This window comes from Melospiza georgiana, chromosome Z, assembly GCF_028018845.1.
Source record: "Melospiza georgiana isolate bMelGeo1 chromosome Z, bMelGeo1.pri, whole genome shotgun sequence".
Taxonomy (NCBI): Eukaryota; Metazoa; Chordata; class Aves; order Passeriformes; family Passerellidae; genus Melospiza; species Melospiza georgiana.
In genome coordinates this window covers 29473681-29498466 of record NC_080465.1, presented here as the reverse complement: position 1 = coordinate 29498466, position 24786 = coordinate 29473681, and the positions used below count along the sequence as shown (strand labels likewise).

Here is a 24786-nt window from a genome sequence, read left to right as displayed (position 1 = left end):
AGCATTCCCAAGAAATTCAGCAAGCAAGACCCATTGTGTGCTATGTACATCAGAATCAACAATAACCCTCCTGAAAAAGAGTTATGCTTTCTTGTTTCAGCTCCTATTACATGTTGTTTGAAAGAACAGTCAGAAGATGGTGCCTAGTCTCTGTCGTTGCCGATATTTAATATAAACTTCTTCCATAAAATTATAGAGAATTCTCCCAAAATTATTGACCAACCTGGTGAAAGATTTTTCCCCACTGCCTCCATTAGGACTGTCTCAGACAGTGCAGCTCTCACCACTGTAAGAACCACCTCCCTTGCTTAAGCATTTTTTTTTCTTTCTATTTTACACTCTGATCCATGTATAACCCTATCTTGCTAGCCTTTGATTCCTGCACCCAAAGGGTGTGTTCTTCTTAGAAGCATCTCATCAACAAGCTCTCCACTCTTTTATGCTTCTAATACACCTTCTCCCCTCTTTCCATCTTCAGTTAAGTTGATCTTTCTTGAATACAGATATCTAGATCAGAGCAGCTGAGGTCTCATTAGAGCCTAATGATATTAATACCTTCCCGCAAATACAGTCCTAAGAGGCAAACAAAGTGTCTGTTACCATAGCCACGCCATGCACTAAAACCTGACTAGTCGATAGTCACTTTATTCATTTTCCCACATCCCTTTATTTGTCTCTGGGACACTGAAGTACATTGTCACACACATTATCAACTAGCATGACAGCATGAACTATCGCTGTCATCAAAGTAGTTGTGCTTGGCCAAACCACAAGGTTTAAATTCAGAAAGAAGCTGTTGCTGAAATCCACATCCTGATCTTTGCTGGGCTACTGTTTGTGTTCTGTGACACATCTCACCAAGCCCTAAAAATGTACTGTGGAAAATGTGTGTCTCTCTCTCTCTTCACTGGGGCCTGTAAGAATTCCGCTAAGTCTTGGAAATTTCTTCGACCAAATTACAAATACACTTTTAAAATTTCTTCTACAGAACTATAAGTACTCATACCTGTACAGTGGCTACAGCCATATGACATTTCTCCTGTGATGTTATACTTGCTATAGCTTATCTCTTTAACCGCATACCTAGGCAACTACTGATGGATTTTTGTTAGATGAATTCCAGGCATGTAAACTCACAATTGCTTAAATAAAAACAGTGAGGAAAACTGCCACATACTTCGTAAATTCAAAACTGTAATTTCCATAGTTTTTTAGTGAGCTGTCCTGGTTTTGGCCAGGACAGAGTTAACTTTTTGTGGTAACCATGAGGTGGCAAAGCCTGGAGCTATGTGGGAGTGTCTGGGTTATCATATATTCACGTCATTGCTGGGGTGCACAAATAAGGAATTCTTGGACTTCCAGAAAGCTGTTTGTGACAATATAAGGTACTGAATATAAAAATAGCTTATTTTAATGAATTGTTACATAAAAGAATGTACACTGCTTTCAACTCATCAATGAAGCATTTAAGTCTGTACAAAGAAGGGTACCTTATAAATTTTGTCCTAATTCATGACAGAATTTAAAATAAAGAAATAGAGAGACATTATTGATATGCTTGAAAACATATGAGAGCAATTGTGAATCAGCATTTAAAAACACATTTGCGGAAATTCAAGTTTTGTAAGTCTGTTTAACAAAATCCAGCTGAAGACTGGACCAGTTGGTACTGGTCCAGACTATACAGAATAGCAACAGTATTCTCTAGTTGTGGGATAAAAAGGGAAATGAAAACACAAAATTTTTTAGGTAAGAACATTATTTTTTTTTCCAATTGTCTTGTGCTGCTAAGCAATAAAAAAATTTAGCTTCTGTAGAATCTTCCATAAACTTAGCACTAAATTAGCTATACTACGAGATGTAAAACAGCAACTGTATGGCCATGATGGATAAGACAGTGCATCAAATTCAGCTAACAATACAGCTAACAGCTCTTTGAATTGCAGGAACCACATAGGGTATGATATTATGGGCATCACAATCACTTCCAGATTTTGGAGTTCTTTTCTCAAGTATCACTGTTTTAAAGTATTTTGACAAAAATTTGGTTTTATTTAAAAGACCCTCTTTACTTCCATTGAGTAAAATAACTTTTGTGTAGCTTTTTTGAGTGACTGTCAGAGAAACACCCAACAGAAGTAAGTATTTATTGAGTTTTACTTAATTATGACCCAATTATTAGCCCAACCTAATCTTCCTATCAATTCCAAACAGGTGAATACCTCTATAACCTTTATGATTTTGAAGAATTAAGAACACTGGTGAAATTAACTGCTAATTATTTTCACTTTAAAAGGGGGATGCAATGGAAACTATTTGGTGTAGCTTTGCAAAGCTTTTGCAACTCTATAAGGTTGAGTTGATGGTGATAGACCAACTCCTGTGATTTTTCACAAAACTAATTAAGGTGTAGTAAGAGGTATCCCGCCAAATTATTTTTTTTCGTTTTCAATCACAGAAGCTTCAAACTGCTAGTTGTTTCCAGAGACTAAATGCCATTGTATGTACCCGAGATATTTAAAGTCACATATCTAAGTCTTAATACTGAGACCAGCAGGACAACATGGTGAAGAAGCAGTTCTGAATTTCAGTACCTCAGGACTTCTGCTTTCTGTGTTCACCATTTGCTCCTACTCTCATACAATAAAAGTCCTCTGAAGCCCTGTGGGGGTAGCAGCAGCAAATCACCTATAAAATACAACCTGCAGAACCACCTAACACCTAGGAAGGATGACTAATTGCTGTACACAAAAATGTCTCCAGCACAGGCCTGAGAACTTTATTGCAGAAATGTAAGGATGCTTATAGGCAGGACTAGCCTGAAGAACCCCCCAAAGCTTGACAAATCACATCTGTTTTCTGTATTATAGACTTAAGTCCATGTATCCTGTGATGGGTGAAACAGAATAGGATTTCTTCTTACATATCCCAAAAATCGTACACTAAGAGAAAACTAAAAATCCCAAATTCCAGCACACGGTCAGAGCCTAGAGCTGCTCTGTGCTGACTCTGAGTCATGCCTATAGATTCTTTTCTAGTTTAAGTGACCAGAACTGCACAAATCAGAATATATAATAATAATATAGTAATAGCATGATAATACATACATTAAGTGAGGGGGAAATTAATTTAATAATGCCTCTTTAGGAACATTTACAGATTACAGCCTGAGTACAAATCCTCAGAGATACACAACTTTGCATCAGAACACACATTCCTACTAAAAAAAAACTTCAATTAACTTTACTTTAAAGCAAATTTAGTCAGAGATTATATACATACCCTCTGCTTCTCAGGGTCAACATATCGAATGCCAAAATAGTCTTTTTCCAGCAAGCTGTAATAGTTGCAGATATGATCGATAAGAAACTGACCCTTGGTTTCCCTCTGTAAAAAGATAAAGAAATTAAACATTATGTGAATTTGCTGTCTACAAAGCTATGCAAAGTGTCAAGGAAAATGATATGTGAAATTTGTTGTTATTCAGATGAGGACAAGTATTTAACTGTTTATCGTCTCTATAAGACTCAAGAGAGTAATGATCAATACACTCCCTGCACATTCATAGATTGGTTAAGGAAATATCATTACTACTCCTACCTCAGGAAAACTCTTGCTGCTCTAATGGCTACAAATTTATGAGACTTAATATGCCACTAGCAATCATATTTCCATGGATGCTATAATGGCATAGCATTTATATGCAGAATTTCAAAACCCTTTGTGGTTTTTTATCCTCTCAAATTTGAAAGCAGATCTGAATGTGAGTACTCTATTGGATGTTTACACAGTGCCCACAGCAAGAGAGGTCTGATCACTAATTCCCTCCATTAACTCAAAGCTACAGTATAAAGAACAAATGCCCAAATGACTGAAAGAGAAGTTTTCATCTTTGTGTTGTCACTGGGTAACCACAGCCAAATCTTATTGTTACACATGATATTTAGCTAACAATCTCATTCTTTCTTTCTGTTTTCTTCCATCTCAAGAGTGTGGGTTTATTCTCATTTATCTGACGCCTAATATGGAGATCCTACACGAGTTTTCACATTTCTTCTGATCCAGCTAATGTGAAGGTTCATGTGGGTTTTATTCTGAAATGTGATTTGTGTCAGTATTGGCATGGGACTAAAGCTGTTTTCCTGAAATAGTCCCTTTCAAACAGACAACAGTGCTTTACTACACAGTGGTGTAGGTCTCTACATTTTTTTCCCTCTATGTGTTCACCCTTATCCTGCACTGAGACATCTCTGCTGCAGACCAGGAGCCTCTACCCTTTGCTGACATGAAACAATTTGAATTCAGCTCTTTAATGTCTACTGAATAGAAACTACACAGGTCATGAAATCACTTTATATAAAAATACAACTTAATTGTTTTTCTCCAAACTACTTCCTGAAAACTTTAATGCTATGCCTTGTTCAAACTTTTTTTTTTTTAAGAATTTAAGAGGTACTTTAAGCTGTAAAGAGCATGGCAAGCAAAATTGAAGGGACAGCATCTATATATCTCATGGTACTTTACAAGGCTGGGCATTGCTAGCATATTCACTTTGCACAGAAGTAGCTGAGCCCAAACCAGCACCATGCTCTAAAGGGCAGAGGAGGTGATAGCTTGGGCACCACCACTGTTTGGTGAGATCTACTGCTTCCCACAGGAAAAATGAGACATGCTCAAGACTGGAGAGTTAGAAAATAATACAATCTATGAACTAAATTTTTGTTCTCTTATCTTTACAATTAATAAGGAATTCTCACGTAGATACAGTTGCTTATTTTTTGGTCTCCATCACTCAACAAACAGATAACTAGATAAAAAACAACCTGAGTTAAGGCCCTGACAAAGACATGCATTGCCCTTCTGTATACTGAGGCTCCTGCAGACATAACCTTGCCTGCCATAAGAACCTCCTCTCTTCCCAAATTCACTTCCAGTCACAATGGAATTGCCAATTTCTCTACAGATTTCCTTTTCCTAGGAAGAGGAAAAGGTGTGGCAATCTCTGTTTCCAATGTTACTGTGTAAGCCATCTGATTCCCCTACACCTATCTGTCTCCCCCTTTTATCTCTTATAAACTGTAGTCCTGCACTCTTCCATGCTCTCCTACTTGCCTGGAGATATCTCTGCCTTGTCTGCACATGGTGCTCCCATAATTTGTTTTCGTATTTTTAAACAGCCTTTATCGAAGGATGATAACACATTTTGTCTGTTCAGTTTGTGCTCATGCCTCCCCATGCTTTGCACCCTGTAGTGTTACCTTTTCCCATGTAACCTAGATGGAACAGGTTTCCTTCCAGCCTCAAGACATTAAAGAATCAACTTGTTTACTGTTAAGAGTGGTTACATTCACGGACATCTCTTGGGGCTGTACCCAGTTACAAGTATGGGCATCCTGGAGACAACATAGAGAACGCTTTCCTCAAAAGGAAAAGTCCTATCAAAGTCTGAAAAATACAAAAGGGAAACTGTAGCTCTCCCTGTGGCTAACAACAAAAAAAAATACACTTATGCAGCCATATTTCAATTAACTGCTTTCTAACTTAAAATCTTGTAAGTGTCTGGAAAGTTTGTGGCTATGAGACACCATCAAAATATTGACAAAATTGCATGGTGACATTTCATCACAAAGGCAGTAGGGGCAATTATAAACACAGATGTGACATTTAAGTTGCATACAGTTTTCAACTAATCTACAGCAAATTAAATTGGACTGGGAAATAACAGCTATTAGATGACTCAGGTACAATCAAACATGAAAACAGATTTTACTGGCAACAGTGTACAAACGAAATCCATTTTTTAAAACACTGGAAATGGGGAAGCCAGACTATCCATATTTTCATCTGACAAATTTAGAGGGTGTCACTGTGTTCTGGCTTGTCTACATGATGCTTGTATGCGCTAAACCAGGACACATGGGAAGAACAGTCAGTAATACAATCTTCTACAACAAACTACTAGGGCTTCACATTCTAATCTGTGAATTTTAAAATTTGCTTTTCTTCAGTCACCTAAATAATCACAAATTTCTGAGCTCCTGAAGAAACCAATAAAAGCCTACAGCACACATAATGTTTATCAATCCAGTGACGCCGTTCTGTTTCTAAAAGGAATTGATGTCCTAGTTTTCTTCCTTGGAAAATAGATGATGGAAACAAACCAAACTAAAAAGAGCAAAAAGCCTTCAAGCTAGATTCATGCTCTAGCAATCTTTAAGCCTCCCATCGATAAATAGAAGGGACTAGTTAATAATTCACCCTTGGTTAATATACCCCCTTCAGTTCATTACATTTTAAAAAAAATTCAAGATGCACAAAAGTCGGGTAATTCAGCACATGCATAATGTAGTAAGAGTCATCATATGAAATTGTTAATGTTCCACTATTAAAGCCTTCTAGACACCTGAAATTTTGAAAAAAATAAAGATATCTTAATTGATACACAGAGGAAAATACTTGATGTGGCACATTGCACATCAAGTCCTAATTCATAATAGATTGTATGACAAGAAGGATGGGCAATGGCAGTTAATTTTATTTTCCCCAAACAGCAGAATAAATAAACATTTTTTATATTTCTCTAACCATGCTTCAAATTCTTCTGAGCTTTAGAATCTAATGATCTTTTTCTACACATTACTACATATTACCATGCTACAAAAGAATATATTAAGACACAATTTCGTTCTGATTCGTGAAAGAATCTGGATAACACAAATTAAGAACAGCAAGTCATCCACAACAGAGCAGGGAAATGGATTTGGGTCAGAGAATAATGAATACAAAACATTGCCTGAAATTTCAGACAGTTGCTATACAGCTTTCCAATTAAGTGATCCTTAAAAAAAAAAAAAAAACCGAAGAAACAAAAAGAATCCTTAAACCCTTTTATACAAAAAAATACTTTGTAGCAATTCAGAAAAATAATTTTATATTACTTTTTAGAATGTTTGTCAGAACATGAAAAAATTACATAATAAAAAAAAACATTATTTCCAATACCACTGAAGAATTTCAGCCACAAACAACAGGGATCTGAAAGTAACAGTCAAGTCATACACTTAAAATTTTCACAGCTCAAATATTTGAGAATTATACCACAGTTCACTCAGAAGTTATCCACTATCGTCCATTAAAAAAGACATATGCAGGCAGAAGCAATAGTCAGAAAAGTCTGTAGATGAGATATATGAAATATCCTGAATTATAATGAATACATTGCATTCAATTAAATAATACTATTAAATAAGCCACTTTTTAAAGTGTATTCATTCAAATATGCCTTTAAATGAGAAATATTTTCGTTCATATTTTTGTAACGCATGCAATGGCTTTAAACAAAGTCCTATAATGCAGATATTGCACACACTTAAAAATTTGGAGATTTCTATAAATAATTTGAGAAATTACTTTCTGATTTATTTAGATAAATAGGCACAGACAAGATGAGTATGTTTTTCCTACGGCTGTATTTGAATATCTGACCTTAATACTACTAAAATCCCACAACAAACCCCAACACATATGTAACAGATATAATACCATGTAAATGGCAAAATCCCTGAACACACAAGGTCAGTTTGCAAATAACTGTTAAACACTGCTTTTTCTAAGCTGGATCAAAAGTTTTCATTTCCATTGAAACAAATATGTATCAAACTAAACTAGCAGCTGTGCAAAAGAATTAAGCAAAACGGGATGTTCTGTGCTGCAACAAGATATGAAAACGTGATCACATGGAGTCTTCCATTGATAGGCTCAGAGGGCAACCTGAGTTTCTACCTTAGCTCTAGGAACTGAGTAACAAACTGAAGAATACTTCATTCTCCCTACCAGACACTCTTATTACAGCTTCCATTTCTGCAGCTCTGCAAATTTATGACTGAGTAACCTAATTCCTTGGTAATTACAACAATCTTTGTAGCTCTTGCACAGATTAACACATTATCCCTATCTCATGCTTGCTTTGGGGATTTTTTTTTTTATTTCATCTATCTTGATGCAACTTAAAAAGCAAGGCAGAGTGTAACTTGTTCTACCAATTTAACAATTCCCCAATGACATAAAACAAGATCACAAAACCTTTCTGACTTCATGTCAATGCTTCATAAAACTAAAAATGAAAGGAAAACTACTTATAACATTTTAAGATCTTACATTCAGTGAAATGTTTTCCCTATTTGAATTTGTTTTATTGTGGAGTTCTGTGTCTATTTATCTGAATGTCGTCACAAGGAAGAGCAAGAATCACAAGCAGATTAAACACAATATTTCTGCTCTGTTATCTAACCACTGAAGTCCTGCCATCTGTGCTTATCTCTGTCAGGAAGCCACTGACTTTACTAAGAAGTGTGCAGAGTCATAAACACACATTTATTAATACTGGGGATTTCTATCCTCATCCCATAAGTGTCTTTACTTGTGTGAACAGCTCCTAGCAGTGACCCTAGGCGTAAAGCTGGTCACTTAAGTGCTTACTTAAGTCTAAAGTCACGCACAAAAAAACCCCAAAAAAACAAAAACAAACCAAACCAACCTAAAAACTATCAACACAACAAACAAAGCACAATGAAACCAGCATTTCTGTCTAAATTAATGGAAATTCAGGCTCTCAGGCAAGGCAAGCAAGCTGTTTGATTTTGTATGCTTGTTTTCTTTGGTGTGCAACACATTTGAAGTTCAATAGATGTAAAAGAATGAAATGCATGTATTGAAGAACAATCACAATAGAGCAGAAGAATGAAAACTAATCCAGTCAGAAAAATGGACAAAACTATTGTGCCTCTAAGCCCCAAAAAAAAAAAAAAAAAAAAAAAAAAAAAAAAAAAAAAAAAAAAAAAAAAAAAAAAAAAAAAGATAGTTCTGTTGACAATATCTAACAATTATAAAAAGTAACAGAGCCAAACTACATCTTTGACTGCCATGTCTCACATTTTTGACTTTTCTTTGGACATCCTCTACCAGTGATAAGATCATATTTCTTCTAGGCTTTTCATGACAGAAATTACTTGAACACCAACAGGCACATGACTTCTATTTCATTGACAATTATTCCGTAGTTCAGGATGGGGCCAGCTCTCGCACACCAGAGTTTGGCTGTGGAAGGACAACTGGGAGCAATCCCTGCTCATGCCCATTTTGATACAGCTATAATCACATTTGCATTTGTCTCCAGTGGCACAGCAAAAGAGTTCACTGAGCATCACTGGAGTGGTATGTGCCCTGGAATGGGATTCATTTAACATCCATCCTCTGAAGCTGAATAGGGAAGAGAACTAAGGACACAGAGAAGGAGGACAACTAGGCATGCTGGAATTTCTCAGTATCTTCTAGATAAATTTTTAAGTATTGCCTGAATAACAGAATCTGGAACAGAACCCTCATTCTGCAGCAACCAAAGTCAGTGAGGTGGAACAGACTCAACTCTGACATGGAAAAACTGGGCCAGCCCTAACCCTGACAATATCCAATGCCCCCTGCAAATTTCTTATGGCTCTTTGGATTTATGGATTCACTGAGACTACAGATGACAGCAAGTACTCACAAGATAGATACAGAGACAAGTACTTTGCCATTTTTTTTACTTCTTTGGAAACAACAACAGGAATATATGAAAAGGTCTCACAAGAAGTCAATATTGAATAATACCTTCAAAATATATAGAACAATAAAAGCATGCCTGTTTCACTCCTCAGCTAAAGTGGTATAACTCTTTAAAAGCAATTCCTTCCATCCATAATCAGCATTCTACAGTATTTTATACTATTTGAAAATACACTGGAAGAGTGTACTAAACTAGAGTCTAGTCTAGTATATAACATTTAACCAGAAAATTTTCTCAGTTGCAAGAGGAGTCAGTTATAATTTACTTCTTTTATTGTAGTTTAAGTCCCAAAATACAAAAGGAAACTTTTGCTGAAAGAAAAAAAACAAATTGGAAATTGAAAATTTCATTTTAGAAACCAAGTATTTATTGCAGATTTTTCTTCTGTTAACAGTGAAGAATTATTTATATTTCTACAAACTTAAAATGAAGCAAAAAAAGGGGCCAACAATTTTTAATGAAAGTCACAAAACATGACACTGCAATAAAGTCGCTGACATTTACTTAATTATAAGTAAGTATAACACACATTATTTTAATGTTAATTACCTCTTCCGCATATTATTTTATATGGGTAACTAATATAAAAGTATATGCAAAGTATATATTTTTTTCCATATACTAGTTACTATTTCTACATTAATTAAAAATAATTTCTATAAACATTATCTAATTCTAGAACTAAGTGAAGGAACAATTTTTAAATCAGTCATTTAATATATTCTATTACAAATAAAAGTATGTGAATAGATGATAGAAAACATTAGAGAACTAATGCCCATCTTATTTCATAGGGAATTTAGCAGTTAATAGTGATAAAAAATGCTTCATGTCTGAGACAGAAACTACTCTGGTTTTAGAATTCATTTGGTAAACTGGAATGGATCTTAAAGGACATAATTTTTGCAAATATATCAGTCTTTAAACTCAAATTTCTAAGCTCTTAATTATCAATTGGGCTCTAAGCTATACATACTAATAAAGAGAACTAAAGGAAAAAGAAACCCATAAACAAGCCTTTAATTGCAGTTTCTTTTGGGGAAGAATTATACAAATATATCTTAAAAATAAAGGAGAAAGGAAAGAAAAAAGAATAATGTCTATGTTGGGAAGAAGAGAAATAAGGGAACAGCAATTTCAAGGGTGTATATGTGAATGTAGCTAAGGAAGTTCTATTAATCTTCAATGAAACTGCAAGGCTAAATGTTCAAGCATTGAAAATTTACCCAGAAATAATTGCTGCAGTGAGGTCAGAAACATACTTGTCAAATTCCTCCTATCTTGTTTGGAAAATGAGGATCATTTGAGGTTATTTATTTTTCTTTAATTTACATTATTCATTTGCAACAGATGGACAGATTTGTCCATAAGACAGCATATTTTTATGCTCTCTTAAATTAGAGGTTATTGTATGAGGATAGTGATCAAATAATAACAGATGAAGAGGAAAAGGAAAAAATTGCACAACAGAAAAAAATCTCGCAATGCCAGTCCCATGCAATGAAAACTATTATAAAAGCAAAATACTATGGAAAATGAAAAGTATATTCTACTACACAGTAAAACCGGAGCAGCAGCAGTGAAGACAGGTAACAGCTTTCACACAATCAGTTCTTGACCTCAGTGATATTCTGCAAGTAAATTACTCTGACCCATGGGTAAGTTATAAATAATAAAAAAGAAATATTTATAGTTTGCATACTGCAGCTTTCAAAAGTCTCCACCAGTCTGGCTGGCAAGCACTGAGGAGACCACCAATGCAATATTCATTTACAGAGCTCATGCTCATTTGCTGTTGTGCACATGGGCATCACTTAGCCATGCAGGCTTTGTGTCCCTGAAGTGTGAGCCTCACAGAAGCCTTGCAGCATTAACTGCTCACTTCTGATAACAGCTTCCATTAGCACTGCATTTGTGATGCCATCTGAGACACTATCGATTTCTTAAAAGGAATTGAGTCCTTCTGTCAACAAATCTATCATTTTATTCAATATCCAGCATTGTTCAGCAAACCTGACTCTGCTTTCTCTCTTTCATTCTTGACATCGTACCACATCTAGGAAAGTGGACAAGAGATTTCAGGAATGAGTTCTCAGTCCCCACCTATGAAGCAACATAAAAGCCAAACCAGGAATTTAATAAAAAATACCTAATGTCCCCCAGTACAGGTGATGGTCAACAATCCTGCCTTGGCCTGAATCTTCTCAGTAGTTTCAAAAGACAGAAAAATCACTACATGCTCAACTACAACTCCAAGTACCATTTTTTAAATATGCCTTTTCCAACAGATGCATAGCAGTCTGTCCTTATTTTACAAGAAGTGTTTTTAAAAAAGAAAAGCACCAAAAATTCTTCTAGCCAAACAAGACACCTCCCTGAGCACAGGCTAAAGGGAGACTGAGCAGTGAATGATGCAGCTCACTTATGCTGCCCAGGTGAAAGCAGCCAGCCAGGGTAGTTGCTAGAATGCCCCTTCAGGAGCACATTTCCGAGCTCAGCTGCACATACTGAACCGCAACCATGGTAAGGGTCGTGTGGGAACAAACACACCTTTGCCTCCACACCGAGTGGGAGAAAAGGGTGGCTTGAAAGAAGCTGTTAGTAGAGCAGGGGAACCCCTGCCAGCCCTGAGTGGCCCCTCAGATGATCCCCACATGTTCGTCACCTCGGACGAGGAAACACATCTTGAATGTCTGCAAGCATGGCACGGGATGGGCATGCACTGCTGGGAGGAATGGAGGAATAAATGTAAGACCATGGAACACAGTCCCTAGAGAGGATGAAGTAATGCCCATTTGAAAGGCTATTAGGCTGATGTGAAAGGCTAAGAGCTCACATAATGAACAGAATATACAACTAGATATCGCAGAAATTTGATCCATCACTCTGTGGATTATTCCGGAATCACAAAGCCAGCTGTATAGTCATTGATCTGGCAATATCATCTCTGGAGCACACCCAATCACAACAAGTCCTGCAACTCCCAAATAATATCTCCTGACAGACAAGACCCTCAGTCACGGTGAAGAAGTCACCAGCTCTCAGTGAACCAGCTGAAAATGCAACTCATACACTAATCTCATGTGATAAGGGCCTGGATAAAATTTTCGGTTAATTGAGGAATCCTCACCATGCTATGCATTTGAACTGTCAGATAGACATACGATATAATTATATCATTATGCCTCAGAGGACACTTGCCATAATACCTACTGTGCATCTTCAAAAAATGCACATTAAAAAAAAGTTTTTATGAAAGAGGATGGGGAAAAACACAAAGATCTCTCACATTCTACTAATTTAGAATCCACCAATACACATTTTTTCAACTACTCATCCTGCTTACCTGCCTTAGGTAAGTAACTCTTTTCTATCCATCTTTGGTAATATGTCAGAATGCTTAATCACTTTTCCTATGTGCTCTGACTGCAGAAATTTTGTAACTTCAAGGATCATGTTGGCTCATTTCCCACTCAGCACAGTGCTTCATTCCTGTACTTTCTTTCAGCAGACTGTAGGAATAATTTTACCACAAGAAATTATTTCCAAGCTGCTCAACTAGTGCTTTATAGACACATATGGTTAATTATATTTTTCTGCCAGAAATAATTACACAGTAAAGAATCTTTCATCAGTACTTTTCCCACCTCATAATAATCCCAGTTGTTAAATGCTTGTTTTGAAGAAAAACAAACATTAAATTTGTAAGATTTGACATTCAATCTCCAAAAGAGCAAATTAATGGTGGATTGAAAACAGTGAAGAAAGAAGTCCTCCAGAAGATTTCCTTGGACATGGTGCCTACACCAATGCACCCCAATGGTATTTAATAAAAGCCAGCTATTGGCATCAGGGGAGAAACTCATTCTCTGTGTCATACAAATTTCTGTCTCCTTGCCAAAGAAAAACTCCCCAGCTCACATTTTTTTTGCATTTTGGAAAAGCTGGATTGATTTTTTTTTTCTTTCTTTCTCTCTTTCTTTCTTTCTGGAGGTCATTCAGTCCTTGAAAGACATACAAACTGCCTCATTAGCACTACCTAAAATAAAACCTCCATTGCATAGCATAGCCAGAACTACCCTTGCATTTATAATCATCACCTCACAAAATTACAACTATGGTCTTTTTTTTCCACTCTTTAAAGAAGTACTTATAAGAATACAGACTGAAAACAAGTCTTTCTGAATTTCTTTTAACTATCATCACAAAAACCTAACACACAATAGAAATTCAAATAGAGGGCTCTGCAGACTTATTCCATTAACCACAGCTGCAAAAAAGAAGATAATAAAGCAATGCATTTTACAGACCCTAAAATTGTTTCACCTTTACTAGACTTCACTTTCTCCCTTGCTGTGTCAGATTCAGCTTCATCATTCCATCATGTGCTCAGACTTCCTGTTCCCACACACTCAGCAGAGATCAAAGGCAAGCTGACCTCACTATTTGCTGTTTCAGTAATTGGTCTGTTTTCCACATTTTTTACTTGGGGAATGTACTGACATACTATTAAATTCATCCTTTTTGACTAAGTTGGGAACTCAGCATAGTTTTTTTCTTCTTAGCAGCAGTTACTCTTGTATCTCTTTTAAGATGGCCTCCCCCAAAATAAATCCTAGACTGCTGCAAATGTGTCTCCCCATCTAATAAAAGGAAAGCAAAGCCCTGAATTACATACCAAATGTATGTAACTCAGTTTTCCTGACCTTACAACAATATTATTCTGTCTATTCTTTCCTATCTATTAAGGGCAAAATTTGCTATCTTTGATATTTATAAAAGTTTAGCTCTTGGCTGAAACTGAATGAAAAAAAGACGAGGAGGGAAAAAAAGGACTAGAGATTATGTGTTTATATATTGGAAGGTTTCTCCCTGGTGGCTGGCATTTGGGGAATGCCTTGAAAAATCCATGGATGCAGAGGATGTTTATGCACACTGATCGATTTCCCTTAACCACCTGCATTGCCTGTTGCAACTGAATATAAAACCCAATAAAACAAAAAAAACCCCCATAAGATGATGCTTAATAGGATTGCCTATACTCATTTCAGTACATGTAGTGCCAGATAAAAAAAACATATGATGGAAGCTACTTCCTGTACATAAATAAGCACCATTCTCCTGAGCACATTTTTTTAGGGAATGTGCAAATATCTTGTTTTTTAGGGAATGTTTAAATATCTTGTTAACAGATATTTAAACATCAAACCACAACTTTTTAAATAAACTCCTGTTCTCACACAGGTGATTATGGAGTGGAAGGAGACCTGGCAAAAAATATAATATACAGTAACTTTCATAAACAGAGAGTACAGCTGGTTCCTAGGTCATTGTTTCATCAGAAAGGTCTCTCTTTAAATTCCTATCACATTTAGAATTGAAGAAGAGCAATAGAAAAAAAATCAGGAAGACAACTAAGGAACTTGAAAAAGGAGTGAATGACTTTGAATATTATTGCAAAATAAAAGTAAAGTAAGATTTCTTATTGTCCTCTGAGAGTTGAAAACCTGTACTTAACCTCTTGTAATTTGGGAGCAAACCAAGGCTACATTCTCCTCGCCCAGGTCATCTATGGGTACTACAGGCTTATGTGAAAGAAAAAAATTTCTTTAAAAGTGTCTTAGGAAAGAGCTAGATGCAGTGCAAAGCTGATAAGCAGATTCTAAGAAGCAAAACTCTGACAGCTTTGTAACTGCTCTGCCAAAACTGACTGCAAAACCTCAGGATGAAATTATTTTATAATGAACCTCTTTTTCAAAACTGGAGAAGTTACATAAATGAGCAGATGACACCAAAGAATAAAAGGTATCTTGTCTTGCAGCACAGGACAACTTTTCAGATTTCTGTTTCTGCCTGACACATCGGTGCAAAAAGAACTTTTGAAAAATAAAGCAAGAAACAAGCCAGCATGGAAATTGGTGAGAGAGCAGTCAGACACTCAGTGGCCTTGCACCCTTCCTTGTGGGATGCAGCAATCATCCTCAGCCATGTGCCCTAAGTACAAGGAAAGCAGCAAGCAGAAGGAAAGCAGGGAGCAGGGGATGGCCACTGGGGCTAGCTCAGTTGGTTAGAGCCTGGTAATGTCAAGGTTGTGGGTTCATCCTTATATGAGCCATTCACTTAAGAGCTGGCCTTGATGATCCTTGTGGGTGCCCTCTAACTCAGAATTTTCTGTGATTCTGCAAATCTCTGAAGATGTCACCATCAAGTGCTTCTACTGCCATTAACCCAAACCCACCCATGTCCAAGTGTTCTCTGAAGAGCCTTGAAGACCAGACCTCACTGAAAACTCAACTGAGAATGCACCAGAGTTACGCAAAACCATATCAGAGACACAAGAACCAGTAAACCAGGATATATTTTTCCAGAAAAGATAAAAATTCCCTTTCATACAAGTCATTTGAACTTTATTTTAGTGCAGGAATGACATTCTGCTCTTATGCTGCCCAGTCTCACCACCTTGTCTTCTCTAACCCTTCCCAGTTCTGCCTATCTTCCTCTTCACCATGCAGTGGGTGGCCAGCCTCAGGCCATGCAGGTAGGTCTCACACATCAAGGTACCCAGCAGCCAGTCCTCTGAAGCTTTGTCTTCATCATCTCCTCTCAACAGCAAACAGAAACACAAATATAAACTTCTCCTGCCATGCCTATAACCCAATACACAAATATGTGTACTTCCATAGGATGGCTGAAAGGTGTTCCAGTAATTCCAGACATTACTACCTATTTAAAACTGACTCCACTGAACCTCTGCAGTGCGTGCTCAATCATGGCTGAAGATACTAGTCTTGAAATATTTAATAAAGGATCTCTCATAGCAATGGCCAATAGATTAAAAATGCTGACCATCATCATGCATTTAGCTAATCAAAGGCATTTCCTTTTCTAGCTTATACTGAGTCTTTGCTACATCTCACACATACACACCCCATATTTTTTTTTTTGTGCATACATACAGGTACACACTTTGTATATAAATACAAAAAAGATGTCAAGAAAAAACACTGAGGGATTCATTTAACATTAGAGAAGGCCATTAGATGATTTAGCTATCTACATAATCTGGAACAAACACAATTTTATCCAATTAACGTCTCATACTTGCCAGCCTTATCTTTTGTAAAATGAAATAATTGCATTTTTTTTCTACAGCATGTCTTCAGACAAGGCAGTCAATCTTGATTTAAAGCTTTTTAGAAGAGAGATTGAAAACATGCAAATTCTGATGGTGGTTAATTCTACTGCATAACAAGCTTTACAAAACAAACTTGGAAAAAACATGCTTTGATTGTACTGGCAACATAGCACCACTGAGCACCATAATTTCCCACAAACATTGTTACTAAAATAAAAGTACTAAAAAAGAGAGCTACCTGTCTAGAACAATCTCTTTTCATCAAATGGATTTAATGAAGGACTATGATCTATTTGACAGCATTCAAAAACTGTTATTTTAAAATGTATATATGCTGTCATATTTAATAACAATCACTTTATCACAAGCCAGAACACATTACAAAGTTTTAAGCACAGCTTTCCTCAAAAAGTTTTAAGGTGCAGTTTCATCCCTGTTTCACTGAGTCCCTAAAACAGTTATGACCGGTCAACTTGATGCATCATATTGGGTGAAATTTTTCACAGATCATTCAAATGAAGTCTTAAAAAATACCTGCACAACAATCTATGCCAAACATCTACCTTGTTCCTCAACATCACCCTTGAAAATTATGCAAAACTTCACAATTCCAAAAGCTCCTCATATACTGAACCGCTGTAGAGTTTATAGGCATCCTTTCCCCAAAAAAATATGAAGGGAACAAAAAAAGCATTTGAAAATTGGGAAAGTCTCCTCTGCCTTCCAACAGCTGATGCTGAGCTGTTGGAAAGAAAAAAGGGGATGGATATAATTTTTATTCTTTTTATATTGGCACTGGAAACACCCAGTCAGTTCATGACAGACTAATGAAACAGAAGGAGGGTAGGCAGCTTGCCCTTGGATGGAATTGTGCATTCCCTACCATGAAAACACAGAAAACCAGATGTCAGCGCTGGCTCTGTGACTGTCAGGATTCCTGTCTCACTGTCTCACTCAAATTTCAATGTTACCCTGTATCAGGAGGAAAAACAGGCACAACTCCTCCCTCCTGGCAGAATCAAGGGAAATCCTCAGAACCATGTACTGAATGCTTAAGTGAAATTTCATATTTGTCAAAAAAATCTTAGCTATGAAGATGCATAAAACAGGTCCTGCCTACTGCAGGTAGCAATTCCATACACTTTAGACTTCTTGTGGCCATTTCAAACTCTTCTCTCTTTTTATTAGAATGTTACCCAGCTGACTTCACCCTCCCTCATCTACCACTTGGAATTATGGGTTCTGCCAGAGACCTTTGAAATTACCAGAAAGCTAAAACATTAAGACTCTTATACTGCAGAATTATTATTGGTTAAGTACATTGTGCACATGAAAGAAAAATTACCAAAAAACCTCTGACAGATTAAGATAGAAATTCATGTATTTTTTCAGCTTCTTTCTCAAATCACCAAAAGAAAAATTCAATATTCCAAAACAAGTTGTACAACAGGGGCAGGTCTCCACCTCTCAACTGCACAATCAGGTCACAGCTGCCATACCCTTCCCTTGTTTCACACCACTCTCTGTTTGGGTAATACCAGAAGATGAGAATGATGACTCCCGTTATTGTACTAAAACTGTTGTGATATTTGATCTACTCCTGAAGGAATCATTTGTTATAAAACTGGGCAGTAAACTGTAGTTGAACTTAAAATTTTGCATGGAAAACATGAGACCCAAGATAAGGCAAGTGCACACATCCCCTCAAAACACCAGAAAGTGAGAAAAGAGGGAGACATATTGTGTAAATGCAGTTTTCTTTTCTTGAAAGACAATCTTCCTGTTTGGGAAGTGATTTGTATATGCTTGGAAAAGAATCACAAACGTGCCATGTGATATGCAGCAGATGAAATACTGCAATCAAAACAGTTATCAATAAACTATTAGACTTCAATAGTGTCCTGCCAGGACTTCATAAATGAGAATTCAACTCAGCTTTTCTCCTGAACATAGAGATATTAATCTGTGTCAAGGACAAAGTTTAGCTTTCCTTGTACAAAACTCTTCTGCCAATACCATGGAAAAGCAAACATCTAAAGGTCATATAAAAGACAGGTTTCAAATTTTAAATTGCAAAATTAATCCCTTTACTATAGAATTTTATCTGATCTACAAATCAGTACAACACATTCTACTGAAATGGCTTCATGAATCCAGACAATAAAACATAAACTGCAAAAGCCAGTTTGTCTAACTGTGAAGATCAACATTGTGTAGATCTTGTCTTGCAGCTGCAAGACAACATGGAAGAATATCTGCTGTCTGAATTCTACACCAAATGTATAAATAGACTTTATTCTGATAACCTATGACAAGCACCTGACAATCTTTTCCATTTAATATATTTTTGTGCTTGGTAATCCAAGGTTTAATGACAAATTGTCTCGATTTAATGAATTATGTTTTGACAGTTTTCTGCCTTACCACTTGATTTCCTATCATGTGAAAAAAATACCTGTATTTTACTCTTCGCATCTTGATGCCTATTTTGCTACAGCAAGCCATTAGGTACTGTCAAACTCTATTTTATTGTACTCTTCTAGCATTGAACACCCAAAACACAGCAAGAAAACCATCTGCATTATTCAGCTTGATAATCTAATCATGCATCCATTCCATCCACTTAGCAACAGTATTTCAGTCAGGAAGATAGTCTTGCTCCAGACTAGCCTGAACAATTAGCCCCTCTGCAGAGGACAATTTCTTATTAACTTTTCATCTTAATAAGATGACTGTTTCCTGGCAATGTACAAAAACATAGGTATAACATAAGTCCTCCAGAAAGGAGCTGCATTAAGGATGTAAAAGGAAATTTGTCTGGTAATAGCAGCATCTCAGTTGCTAGCACATTCACGGAAAACATCTGAGTAATAAAGGTATATATTTGTTTTCTTGTTAAGACTGGATTCATTTACTCAGAATGAAAAGGTAAAAAGCAGCATCAGTGAACGCCAGAGTATGTCTGACCTCAGAAACATGACTTGGGAAATACACTAGTTTTTTTCTAGATACATCCTTGCACCTGCCAAAAGCATCACAAAAGGGCAAATAAAAGGCAAACTGGAAACTTTCTTGCCTTTACTGACTTCTCAGAGAAGCTCACAGGTAGTTCAAAGTCTTATTCAGACTATTAATCATAATCCAATATATCCTAAAGACCACGTAAAGGAAATATGGACAATATTTTTGTCCCCCTGACAGTAATTTTTGTTAAAGCCCTGGACAGGTAGATTATTCCAGTGGTGAGACACTATTGTGCACAGTAAGGGAAAGCAGAATCATCACAGAAATCGGAGGAGGAAAAGATTACTATGGGATGCATCCAGCAACTGACTCAGCTTTGTCTTGGTAGGGTCTATCGTGGCTGGCTCTACACCAGCTTTACTGGTACCATGGTGGAATGCAAAAATAACATTCAAACATTCAATACTAATTCACTTCAGAGTGTGCCATGACTAAAGCATGTAACAGTGAGAGTGAGAGTAGAATCAGCATAAAACAACATACTACTATTGCCTCAGTAGCACTAACTTCTGGGCTAGCAATACAGACATTCAAGTTACCATGACAAATTTTTCATGGTTTCTAGAAATGCATGTGTGAGAAGAATGTTGATGAAGTTCATTAAGGCCTTCTAAATCAGTAAGTAGTATAGCTAAATACACATTTCAGGTTTTAAAATACTAGCTGAAAAGATTATTTTAGGGGAGCTCTCCTGCAAAATGTCGTATTTTGAAGTTATTTACTAGAAATCTTCGATCCCACTCTGAAAGGCTCACCAGCTTTTTAAATAAAAAAAGAGTCACAGCTTAACTCTGCAAGGGTCCAACTTTACATTTGATGGAGTCTGAATGAGTTAACAGCTAAGCAGAGGAAAAAAGAAAAAGAAGTATGCACCACACAGCACTTTGCAGTCTCAGGCTAGCATCTCAGCCTACAATGCAAGCTGCTATTCACACATCACAAAAAGGCTCTTCCTGTTAATCTGTGGAGCTCACATTCATACACAAATCTGAAGGTCAAATATAGAAATCAGTGCACAAATTATCTTGTCCTAGTCTCAACAAAATTCAAGGTAAATGTAGCATGAGTAAGCCAGGGTCACCCTTTCTTGTGTTTCCCTTTGCACAAGCTTACATATTTTTGTTAATCTCTATTTTTTTTTTTTTTTGTTTCAGTATGTTAAACATTGCAAAATGGCAGCACTGCCCACCACACAGACCTGCAAAGGTCTGAAACACACACATATATCATGGTAGACCCACATGCATATATCACGGTGCTCAGGAGAAGGTATGAGGGAGGCAGATTTGCAAAGGGAAGATGTGTGCCTAGATTACACTGCTCACTAGCATCTCCTCTGTGCAGGGCAGTAAAAACCAGAAAAACTGTCAGCAGGCACCAGACTCAGTAGTAGCACAGTGAAAGCACCCTTGAAAGAGGCAGAGCAAAGGCATAAAGCTTTTCACCAGCACCTAACCAGCAGCTAGGTTGGGTGTGAACATTCAGCACTCAAAATACACATGGATGTGCAGCATCCCAAGGTACACATGGATCTACCAAGGATAAGCAGCTACTGTGTCCATATTGCTGTATCCCTTTAACCTACTTGCAGCAGGAGCCTTTGAAAAGTTTACCATATTCCCAAAGGCAAGCCAGAAAAAGTAGGTTTGTTTTTTGTATCAATTGTGCAGTCATGGGAAATTACATCAGAGCACTGTTCAGCAAAGGTATGAAATGGAACCAGTAGAACAAGAGGAACAGCATCTTCAAGGCAAAGGCATTGAGCAAATTATGCAATGAAACAGAATGATTAAGCCTCATTTCTTCACTCTGCTTTCATGTTTTCATGCTTTCAAAGACGTCTGTATATTAATTTCATTATTATTAAGTTTAATTTTAAGTTTTTCTAGAGATGAAAAAGCTAATTAATTACTGCTCTTTTTATGTTCATTAGTTCAAAGGTAAGTTGACCAATAAGTTTCATAAATCTTTAATATTTTTAAAGTAGCAGGGCTTGAAATTTTCTTTGAAATTGCTTAGGAAACTGAGTAACACAATGGATCTCTATTTTGCACAATCCTTACACTTTTTGATCTTTCCTTCCAGGAAATTCCAGTTCCTCTTTATGTTTACCACACCTAATGCTACCAAAGACACTTTAAATGACAGAGTGCACATTCTAAAAAATCAGCCCACAGGAACTTGATATTGATTTTCTTTATTACAAAAAATTAGAAGGTAAAAAAGCTCTTTGTGTTTAGCACTTTGATGAATTTAGATAATCCATCACTGAATATTTATTGAAAAATCATTGCTTAAAGTAAAAAAATAAAGCCATTTAAATAAAATAAGAGGAACAGAAAATCCACCATTTTGAATCATCCAAATGAAAATCTAGCATTTAGAATCATTTTTTCCACTGGCAAACAAATATGAAACAAATGGGTATGATCTATATAGTAAAAATAGCAAGTGAAATGCTTTCCCAGCTCAAAGTAACATTCTGACCACAACTGCAGCTTGCCTCCAGTGCACTGCCATAAACAGGAATTGCCTCACAGCTTCACACAGTGATCTTACAACTTCCTCCTCAATTCTCCTCTGTATGTCATTGCACAAAGAGCTAACAGGGAACAGCACATGCTCTACAGCTCATGGCAATTAATTACCTTGCTCTGATCTCAAGAGCAGGTCTCCATATCTTTCAGTGGAGACTTGATGCTTGTAAATACTTTTAAAAAAAACAAGAATAGAACACACATAGAACAACAAACCAACAAGCAAAAGCAATCAAAGAAACCCCTACCAAAAAAAAAAAAAAAAAAAAAAAAAAAGAAAGAAATCTGAAAACTAGAACAAGTCAAAATAAAGAATACAGCAAATACAAAGTTGTAAAAGTATGACTTTTTATTTGCTGTTTTCTTTATTTTGACTAGGATATTAGAATTCTACTTGGATCATGTTTTTCTCAGCCCATTACTTGTGCCTACTCATTGCAGAGAGATTGGGTTACAGGGCCTTTAAAGGTCCCTTCCAACCCAAATTATTCTATGATTCTATCATGCCGTGATGATGATCTATGTTAAGGATCTCTGCTTATAGCAGAAGTGACCGTGGACAGTTTTGAATTGAGCTGTCTATCAAAATCAAGCACATTCTTCCCTATTTCCTAGCCTGCAACAGTAAGATTTTCTTCTCTGCTCTTTCAGGCAAAATTTGTTATGGGCAGCATTGCTGCCAGAATGGCCTCCTTCCACATTTTCATGCTCTGTTATTACTGAACACTGGCACATCACTGATCAGTGATGACTTGACAGTGCTTATACTTACAAAATCTCAGGGAAACCTAATTACAATATGTATTTACAAGTGCAGATCAGAAATACTTGTTCCTTTCATAGGTACTGACAGTTCCAAGCATTTTTATAGATCACATTAGCACTAAGGGGAAGCTAAAAATGAAAATTGTGCAAATAAGGGCTAAAGGTGATTTTAAAATCTATCAATCAGATATATCAGAAAATAAAAACTGCTATTTCTCAAATTGTTAAGACCTTGTATTGAATACATATTGCAAGTGAACATAAAAAAGCAAAATGCCTAATGCCTTCTTGGGTGTTCTAGAAAGCCTAAAGCAACAGAAAGTAAAAATGGGGAGGAATTCTTAGTTCATGCTCCCTCAGGGTGGTACGATCAACAAGAGAGAAAAAAATTAAACACCTTTATGATTCATCAGAGAAACATAAATATTTTCTGGGCAGGAGTATTTCTCCTTTTTCATGTTGTCTTCTCCTATCTACTTGTGTATTCACCATTCTAAGCTTATCTGTACAGAAGAGACTGTTTAGCATTTCCTGCAACAGAAGAAGAAAAAGAAAACAATTAAGTGATTTCTAATCTTCCTACTTACAGGTTGTGCACTAGATTCCCTTTGATCTGTCCTGCAGTTCACAGATTTACAAAGTAAGGAGGCGAAATCATTGCTGTTGATAGAAACTGTTTTTAATAAAAACAACTTTTTTTAAAAGATGGAAAAAAGGCTGACCTCTTTTTAAAAATTATTACTTAATTCATGGAGATATAAAATGAATGGATAGCTACTAAAAAGTTGAAGGTGCAAAGAATAAAGAGTGGAAACAGTCTTTATGTACACCATTGAAAGTTCACCCCTTAAACTTCTATAGAAGTGGTTTCCTCAGAGATGAAGCATTTGGCATTTGCCTCCAGCTTCAGCAGACTGTGAAATATGAGCAACCAAGGTAAGAGCAATCTGTATGACAGCACTCCTTTCAGGGATCTGAATGCATCTTTTTGCAGAGCCAGGTAAAAAACATCTCCACACTATCTTACCAAATTGGCCATATATCACAACATTGCAAAAATGTATTAAAAAATTCTACAGTCCTTCATTTTACATGCCCTCCATCTTTGTCACATAACACTTCCAGTAAATATTAAAGACACAATCCTGTTGGAGCAGCTCTGTGATGGTAATTAGTACAATGCTTCCTATTTCAGCCAGGAAACTAATGCATTTTGAGACAGTTGGAGAAACTGAATTTGGGAGCCTGAGACTGAGAATTTTATAGACTCCTGAGAATTTTAATGGTGAAGGCAAGTTCAATACTTTGCCCACATAATTATATATATCCTGAGAAACTGTGAGTCTCCAGTTTTGAAAACCATAGCCACAGTACTTTTAAATTTGGGGCGTTTTCCTCTGTTAAGGGCTTTCCTAAACTTAATGTAAGTTCAGAGACACTGTCGCTACACGTAAATATTTCCTTCACCTCTTCTGTCTCCACTACAAACCACTTCCCAAGGAACTACTCCAACATTTCCAAGAGGATGCCAATGGAGACAAGTACCCTGCTTGACAGTGTAGTCTTGTATTTGAAGTTCACTTCCTCTTTCTCATCCTTCTGCATATCAATTTTGGACCTGACCAGCTCAGTGCCACAAGACTGCTAATACTATTTAAAACAAGCCCCAACAGACTAACATTTTGCCAAAATGCCATTTTGTGCGCCCATAAGACAATCCT

At 36.5% G+C, this 24786-nt stretch overlaps 1 protein-coding gene across 2 annotated transcripts in view; it reads right to left on the bottom strand.

The window, feature by feature from the left end:
* FRMD3 (FERM domain containing 3) overlaps nucleotides 1–24786 on the bottom strand; it is a 130287-nt gene that overhangs the window by 69022 nt on the left and 36479 nt on the right. For both annotated transcript variants that reach the window (XM_058043702.1, XM_058043704.1), the window contains exon 2: nucleotides 3283–3387. In XM_058043702.1, the coding sequence (XP_057899685.1) occupies nucleotides 3283–3387 (105 nt within the window). The remainder of the gene's footprint in view (nucleotides 1–3282; nucleotides 3388–24786) is intronic.